A 9,542-nucleotide genomic window follows, 5' to 3' on the forward strand; every position below is an offset into this window, starting at 1 on the left:
TGTTCATGCCCATCTGAGTCTGAATAGCTTGTGGTGAGCCCCGTTCCCCTGTGATGAGGGATGAGTGAGTGCAAATAATCAACAGCTCTCGCTGGCTTCAGTCATCTGCTTGTTCAACTACATTCGCTGACTAGTTTTTGTCAACCTCAAATGTGTTTTGTTGGAGGAGAGTGAGGGAGGAGAGGAGGGTTGAGAAGGAAATAAAAGCCATCTTTCAGTGCTCAGCTTTGAGCCAGCCCGGCCCCTCGGGCGCCTCATTCAAACCCATTTCTCTGTAAATGACTAGCACCGCCACACTGCCACGCTAGCACATTAGCATATTCTTCTCCCTCCTTTTTTCGCACAGTCACTCTTTCTGTCTGGCAGCTTCTCGCTGCCCCTCTCTCTCTCCTCCTCTACCACTAAGTCTCTCTCTCTCTACTTTGGTCTCTCCTTCTCTGGTTTTTATTTGAAGAGGGAGAAGAGGAAAGCAACACTCGTCCCTGTTGAACTTTTCACACACACACACACACACACACACACACACACACACACACACACACACACACACACACACACACACACACACACACACACACACACACACACACACACACACACACACACACACACACACACACACACACACACACAGAAACACACACACAGACACACACAAACACACACACACACATAAACACACACACACACACACACACACACACACACACACACACACACACACACACACACACACACACATACACACACACACACATAAACACAAACACACCTCTGTGTCCTCTGAAAATATAGTTAAGTGAAATTAGGCTCACAGTCACCAGCTTGTGTTCCTGACAAAGCACAGTTTTGATTGGCTACCCATGTACCCATGTTTGTGTCCCGGTGTGATTGGATTACCTGGCTTAAAGGGTGGGGCCATGGCATATTGTTGGCGTACTGGTGTTCTCCAGGGTGTCTATAATCACATTGTTGTGCCACAGCTGGTGGCTAGGTCCTTGGGGCTAGGGTGTGTGCTTGTGTGTGTGTGTGTGTGAGTGTGTGTGTGTTTGTGGGTTTGTGTGTGTGTGTGGTGTGTAGGTGTTTGTATGAGCACTGGGCTTGGGTCATTTCCAATTAAATTTAAGTTAATTTTAGGCAGCAATTGAATTAGCAACAGAAGCCGAAGCACTATCCTTGGACAGGCAAGGTTCCTGTTTCCTGATTAGAAATAATATAATAATGAAAAGACTGTGGTGATATTTAAGGGGCTGTGTCAGAACGTCTATGTTCTCATCTATTTCTAAGAATAAAGAGTTCCCTTGTAGGCTGTCTCGTCCTGTAAGCTTTTATTTTGAGTCACATTTGGTCATGAGTATGAGGAGCAGTCTGACTTGGCCTATGTGAATTGAAGATGTAGAGTTTGTCATCGTGCATTTTGTCGTTCTATTGGCTTGGTGTCTGCCTTAGGAAGAGGGCGAGTGTGTAGTTGTCACAATGTTGATTCAAGGCAGTCAGGCTAGCTGTCGTTACTAGAAAACATGCTTGGTGGAATCTGCCTCCGGGTTCGCTGTGGTTGGTTAGTGAGTCAAAGCCCTCCTGGTGCATAGAGACAAGGAGTGTGTGTGTGTGTGTGTGTGAAAGAGAGAGAGAGAGGGAAGAGAGCAAGTAAAAAAACGTATGGATGTTTCTGCGTGTGTGATGGAGACAGGGTGTGACAGGCATAAAAAGAGGCACTGCAAAGATGTGTATTTCAGAGAGAGAGAGAAAGTATTCACTGTACGTGTTTCTGTTTGAGAGTGATCATGGGGGGATAAAGGCATAAAGAGGGACTTCAAGGCTCAGACAGCAATTTGGTGTGTGTTTGTGTGTGTGTGTATGTGTTGTGTGTGTGTTTGTGTGTGTGTGTTTGTGTGTGTGTTTGTGTTGTGTGTTGTGCGTCTGCTGGAAGGTGGTGGCGGTGATAGAGAGGTAGCGGTAGATAGAGGGATGGAGACTCAGACAGAGGCTGGCTCCTCCAGTCTGGGCCCTGTGGGGGAACTCTTCTCTTCTCCACGCTACGCCTTCCACCTCAGCCTCACACAAAACCTTGTAGCCTGTGTGTGTGTGTGTGTGTGTGTGTGTGTGTGTGTGTGTGTGTGTGTGTGTGTGTGTGTGTGTGTGTGTGTGTGTGTGTGTGTGTGTGTGTGTGTGTGTGTGTGTGTGTGTGTGTGTGTGTGTGTGTGTGTGTGTGTGTGTGTGTGTAGTGTGGTGAGACTCCCCTAACACAGTCGAAGATTCATACACACAGACTAACATTCTTTCTTTCTCTTTTTTTCTCTCTTTCTCTTTCTCTCTCTCACTCACAGACACACCCCTACACACTCTCTCTCTCTCTCTCCCACGTACATACACACTCACTTTCTCTCTCACACACACACACACACACACACACTCACTTTCTCTCTCTCGGTCTCTCTATACATATCGTATATGTATATATATACACACGTATGTGTGTATGTGTGTGAGAGAGACAGCCAGACAGAGCCAGACACTTGTTTCTCCTCATCCCCTTCCTATCGGTGCAGTGGGCTGAATCTAAGGAGCGCACACACACACACACGCTCATTCGCCCTCACTTCCCTAAATGGCCTCTCTGCCGATCAGACCACAGGGTCAAGTCCCCATCAGGGCAGCAACACTCAGACTGCCCAATCACTCTCTCACATTCATTTAGAAATAATGAAAACATAATTTGAACAACATTAAAAAGCATAAAGAATAGCAGTCCATATGTAATCACTGTACGTCCTTTAGTGTCTGTACCGTTGTCAGTACTTTGTTCAAAAAGTGGTTGGGTCACTACTGTAATAAACAGAAGCAGAGATAAATCTGACTCACTTTATAATCACTCATTGTGTCAAACCTGCCTTAAAACCCATCTGCACAAGAGAAGTCCTCCCAGTCCACAGATGCACCCCTCTGACAAACATGCAGACATGATTTAGCTGGAGGCGTGATGGGCACACAGTGGGGTTTCAGTGATCAGCCTGCCCCGAAGCACTGTGTGGAGAGAGCCCAGACTGAACCTCCACCATGTGGCTGAGACGACTGGTTTCCCATTAAATGATGTGATTAGGTTAGGAATTAAACCGCTCAGGAATGTGAGTAGCCTAAGATGGCATGGAAACATCTGCGATAGGCTAGCCACATCCAACATCCTAGGTTCTCCCTAGGATGTGAGGTTTAAATCTATTCATTCTTTTCTCTCTATTTTTATGAACTCGTCATTATTTCTCCTTTCCTTTTTTTTGCAGATTTTTATTGTTTCCCCCCAACCCCCCCCCCCCCCCCCCCCCCACCCCCCCACGCCCTTCTCTTCTTGGGCAGGTAAATAAAGCACACCGGCACTGTGGCCGTAACCGAGTTTGCCGCAAGGCAGGGAGTCCGTAATGAAATCAGATTTTTTTTTCCCCTCCTTCACTGGAAAATGAAAGTCTGTGACTGTTTTTTGGAAACAGGTTTTCGGGGTGGGTATAATACAGGAAACTGCCAACCTCTTAAACACACACGCACACACACTCACACACACACACACACACACACACACACACACACACCCACACACAAAACAAAATACATCGCAACATAAAGAACTGGGAGACACCTAGCACAATGAAATCACACTGCTGGTGCCACAAACAAACTAATTTAGTGGAGAGGGATATCTCTCACACACACTCACACATACACAGGCACACATACATACACAGAGAGAGAGAGAGAGAGAGACACACACACACACACGTATACACAAGAAGGTTTGACTCAAGTGTAAGTACTCCCTGTCATAACTTCCTATCCTAATGTAAAGTATCCATACCATTTCCATGACTCTATCCTAGTAATAATGTTGATGAATGGTACAGGAAGTACATTTGTCATGCTTAACTTGGGCACAATAGTCCGTATTGTAACATGAACTCCCCTCTCAAATATCTGACACTGTCATAGCCAGCTGTTTTTCACTGGGGGTAGGGGGCACATTAGGGATAGATGGGGGGGTTGAGGGTTGTATTTAGGGGTGTCTGGGGGGGGGGGGGGGGTAGTTGATGGGTCAAATGAGGAGCCCCGAGGAGAGTTTCCTGCAAGCGTGTGGGCAGGTGCAAGGAGCTGGCTGGTGGGGTCCGAAAAACTCTCTCGCCGTAAGATGGAAAATATGTCAGTGTCAAAGAGTCTGTAACACATTTACACACACACACACACACACACACACACACACACACTCACACACACACATTCATGTGCACATACATTGACACCCACGCCCAGACCAGACCAGATTGTCCACACACACACACACACTCTCAGGGGGTCAAGTGTTGACCGGGGGGGAAGCGTAAGGCAGATTGATTACATGACATTTCATTAGTCTGTTCTGCTATACCCTGAGAGGATTCAATCACACCTCCCTCTCTCAAGTTTTATTAAAGGACCAGTCCACACACAGACACACACACACACCCATACACACATGAGAATACATACACCCTCTACACTTTTGGCCCCTACAAACACACACACACACATACACACACACATCAGCATACATACACCCACTACACAGTTGGCCCCTACACACACACACACATTCACACACACACACACACACACACACACAAGCATACACCCACTACACGGTTGGCCCCTACACACACACAATACCCTTTAACTCACTCATCTCCTGCACTCAGACATGTGGCCGTAGCTCTGGCCAGACCTCACTGTAACGCAAACAATGCACCAACACACACACGTCCCAAGGACAGACCAGCACTCGCAGACACATCTGGCCAGCACATACACACACCTCACTTCTCCCCAGCTGTGACCCTAATTCTGGGAGCTTAGTGTAGGTCAATAGTGCACCGGGTCACTGGAAGGGAACCATGGACACACGGTGTGTGTGTGTGTGTGTGTGTGTGTGTGTGTGTGTGTGTGTGTGTGTGTGTGTGTGTGTGTGTGTGTGTGTGTGTGTACGTATGCGCGCACACAAGTTTTCATTAATCCTCAGCTGCCACTTTGGGGCCTATTGAGTTCCCACTGCAACATTCCACCCTTATGAGCAGAAAGTGCGTTAAGTAGCCATCCTCACGCTAGCCCAGACCAGCCAGTAGCCTGCTGCCTCCAGTCACTGCCCAGACTTGCCTTTAAACAGCCACGAGTCACTAGCTACCAGTTAATCTACCATCAGCTAATCACCACCTGCTCCTAATGCTAGCTGCTGCGCTATCAGCTACCAGTTGTTGCCCATGCTCGTTAGCTCTCTGATTACCACCTTCAGTTCATGCTAGTTAGCTCTGGTTACCAGTTACTGCCCATGCTTGTTAGGTCTGATTACCACCTTCTGCCCATGCTAGTTAGCTCCTGTTACCAGCTACTGCCCATGCTAGCTAGCGCTGGTTGCCAGTGTGCCATCCACTACGCATGCTAGCTGCTAAAAGTAAGTCTTACAGTTTTGAGGTCCCGGCTATTAGACATTTTAGACCCCCACTCCACCAACTGTGTTATTGAATATCTGCTAGTGCCAATCTCAGAAAGTAGCTGCCTCAGGACTGGAGTTGGGCCTAATCCTTGCCACCCACCATGTTCTCATTACTGCCCGCCTGGCCCGATCTGCCTGCCAGCTGTTTAATGGCCTCCAAAGGTGAGGTGAGCTGTAGTTTATTTTCTTGCTTTGGGTCAATGAGGAGAGAACTACAGTGCCCAGAGGGCATGCGTCATCAATCAAAAGCCCTTGTAGCTACTCTATTATTGTGTCTTTGTTCTTTGTTTTCCTTGTCTAGTCTGTCTTTCATCTCTCTGTTTTGTCCTTGCCTCTCTTCCCCTTGCTTTCAGTCTCTTCCCCTCCTTTCTTGCTCTTGTCGCCACATATTCTCTCATACTCATTTCCTCTCTATCTCTTTCTCTCTCTCTTTCCCTCTCCCTCTCTCCCTCCCTCCCTCTTTCTCTCTCTCTCTCTCTCTCTCTCTCTCTCTCTCTCTCTCTCTCTCTCTCTCTCTCTCTCTTACATTCATTCTATCTTGGGCTCTTCTTGTCTTCCATGGCCACCTACTTATTACTAGATGACAGAGGGGATTTGAATTGTGTTTTTGTGTGTGGCATGGACAAGGCCAAACTCTCTTACACTCGCACACACACACACACACACACACACACACACACACACACACACACACACATACACAAACACTCAGAGATATTCTCTTCACATTGGACATAATCAACTACATTGCAGTGTCCATTTCCACATACAGACAAAATGAGACATGGATACACGCAGAAGAAATAACATGCACACACTTTCTCTTAAACACTCATAGTGCAGAAGTACAAATTGTCCATTTGCTATTCTCTCTTTCTTTTATTTCCCTCTCACACACACACACTCACACACATGCATCCACACTCTACAGAATGTAATTGATGCCCGGGGAAAAACCACCCATGGCGTTCGTCTATGGCTACAGCTGCAGAGGTCACATTTTCCGAGCCAGCAAGCACCCTTGTCCAACATCAAACCCCCCGACTTTCGCGCAGGAAAACACACACACACACACGCTGGGCACGGTGCCGCACGGCAGCACCAATCACCACAAACACGCCAACGCTCGCATCCTGTCAGCTGTCACTCTCTCAGCAGTTGGTCCGTCAGACGCCGCGGGCCACTCTGATTGACAGGCTGTTTCTGCTGTTGTTAGCTGAGCTAGCAGGCTAGCGGATTTGTTTTGACTGAATTGTATGCCTTTTACCAACAAGAGGTGTCGCAAGTGGCTGGATTTCTCTCGTTAAATGGCTGGAATGATTTCCATAGGTGTTTTTTTAAAGATCTTCTTAAGTGTGATCAAATAGAAGTTGCAAATTGGATTCATTTCAGTGGACTGAATGAAAAAATAATCATTAAACTGAGTGATGTCATTCATGTATTGACAGCCATCATTGCAAGACTGAGCCAGTGTAGTATCCCCCCACAGTCTATATGTCAAATTCACAATGCCTCCTCAAACACTGGCATAGCAACAAACAACAGCATACATGACGTGCTTGTCTTTATTTCCCGTCTCTTGCGTTTGTGTTTCAGGCGGATGCCAGTGGACGACCGCCTTGCCCAGCACTGGTCCCCCAAAAGGGAGCAAGCCCGATACCCGGCCCCCGCCCCGCAGTACAACTACCCCCAGCGCGAGACCTACCCCCTCAACTACCCGGCACCCTCCTACGCCCTGCGTGAGAGCTACTCCATGCCTGACAACTACCCCCAGAGGCAGGGGCAGGGGCAGGGGCAGGTGCCGGGCTCCCCCCGGTTGCCCATGCCCCGCTCGGTAGAGCTGGAGCGCCGCTACCGACCCCCCTACCCATCCCAGCCCTCGCCGTCCTCTGTCCACAGGGTGCCAATCCGGCAAGATGTTCCCCGCTCTCCCACGCTGGCACTCCGCGCCCCCCGCTACGAGCAGGTGGTCCAGGGGGGCTACCGCAGTGCCAGCCCTGACCGCTACGGAGCTTACGGGGAGGCCAGCACACACCACCAGGACCCCCGCCAGAAGAACTCACTGATCGGGGCGGTGTAGAAGGGCGGAGACCGTTTGATGATGTGGCAATGTGTTAATATGGACGATTGTTTTCTTTAGCATGTCTGTGTGAGAGAAAGAGAGTGAAAGCAGAAATGAACTGATGGCGATGAAGATGGGCTGGGGGTGGTGGGTAATTACATGAATGAGGGATGGATAGAGAGAGCTAGAGAAAGACAGATGTCAGAACCCCAATCTGGATCGCCCTAGGCTTCTTTGTTCTTGGCTTGTGCATTTGAGTATATGTGTGTGTGCGTCTGTCGTCCTGTTTCTGCTGACCTCTCTGGAACTGTCTTGAGTGTGCATGCATTCCCTTGGTCAGGTGTGTGTGTGCGTCTGCACCAGTAGGTACGGATGTGTCCACATGTATATGTGCATGGCTGTACTCTCTCTATTGGCGTCCTGTGAGTATTTACACTTTTGGTCTGTGGGGTCTGTTGTGTGTAAGCTGTGAATTAATCATCAAACCATACCGACTGCCAATGAATCTCATTTAGCTCTCCGTGTCGCTACATCTGCGCCAATTTAGTTTTTGTTGTGTACGGCGACAACAATCATGCCAGGAAATGTAGACAAACATAGACACATCCCCTTGAGAACTACAATACAATGGGTGCCTTAATCAGACTGTAAGGTGTGATAGACTTGTGTACATATTTATTTTAAGTTTGTGGAATGGGGGAAAGTCTTATGTCAAATAAACAGGGTTTTGTTGTAGGTTTAAGATTAAATGGATAACTCTATAAATGTGATGTGAAATATTGTTTCCTACTGTTACGGTGGTGAAGTGACTTGGCCTTGAGGTTATTTTAAACTATTGTGACTCTTATTTAATGTTCAGAGGAAGTGTATGTGTGTGTGCCTGTGTGTGTGTAGGGAGGCGTATGTGTTGATCCATTGATGGTACCAGTGACCCCTTTGCACTCCTCTGCCAGTTTGTGTGTGTGTGTGTGTGTGTACGTGTGTGTGTGTGTGTGTGTGTACGTGTGTGTGTGTGTGTGTGTGTGTGTCCTGCCCTGCTCTTTTACTCGCCCACAGAACAAAGACAAGATGTAGGTGGTACAGTTACAAGTTCACAGGGGAGCTCGAGGCCTCCACTGGAGGGAAATGGACAGGATAAATAAGGCCGATCCCAAAACAGCCTCCCACCTCTGTGCCCTTGGGTGGGTTTGAGGTCAAGCTCTCCTTTTGTTTCTTGTCTCTGGTTGTCATTATTTAAAGTGTATAGGTCTTCCTTTTTTCTGCAGCGTGCCTTTTTTTAACAAAGTCTCCTTAGCATCTCCCGCTGGGATTTGTTGGTATTTTATGATTGGTTTAACTCTGTAAACATTCACTCCAGACAGGGGAAAATGGCGCATGTATTAAACATCTCACTGTTATACTCTGCATTTATTTATCATACCTGGAGAGCCGAGAGGGAAATCCCAGGTGGAATTCCTTCTTTCCTTCTTATAGTAGATCTAAATATCAGGTGGATTTCCTTCTTAAAGTAGATATAAATATCAGCGTAACCTTCTTTGTGGTGTATTGTATATCATAAATGGTTATCAAACTGTTTTCCATTACTCTGTATATCCAACACTTTGAATTGTGGGTTTCCTCATATCTGCATGTTTTATATATGTTTTACATTAAATATCCCTTTAAAAAAAAAATGTCAATTATCTCTATATGATTTTAAACCACTTGTGTTATATTGTATGCTAATGTGTCATCTAAAAGCTTCCAATGATATGGGGTATATTGTCTCCCATTAGAATACTCATTAAAGTAATAACCATAATTTCTCCCACGCACTTCAGATAAATTATACCTCTATGAGAACAGATAGGGTCTCATATTTCCCCCATAATGACATCCTCTGCCAATTAGGATTCAGACACCAGTGCTGAGGGGATCCTCGTATAGCCTCCTAATTTTCCAATTCGCATTTCAAAAATTTCAATGATTAAAAAA

The 9,542-nt window shown here is 47.0% G+C and overlaps 1 protein-coding gene across 1 annotated transcript in view; it reads left to right on the forward strand.

Annotated features, from left to right (window-relative positions):
• pard3ba (par-3 family cell polarity regulator beta a) overlaps window positions 1–7,586 on the forward strand; it is a gene marked incomplete at both ends in the record, with an annotated part of 148,337 nt that extends 140,751 nt beyond the window's left edge. Inside the window, one exon of the mRNA XM_080834162.1 lies at window positions 7,103–7,586. Coding sequence (XP_080690288.1) covers window positions 7,103–7,586 — 484 coding nt within the window. The remainder of the gene's footprint in view (window positions 1–7,102) is intronic.
• Between the last annotated feature and the right edge of the window lie 1,956 nt (window positions 7,587–9,542).

Source organism: Sprattus sprattus, assembly GCF_963457725.1.
Source record: "Sprattus sprattus genome assembly, chromosome: 3".
Taxonomy (NCBI): Eukaryota; Metazoa; Chordata; class Actinopteri; order Clupeiformes; family Clupeidae; genus Sprattus; species Sprattus sprattus.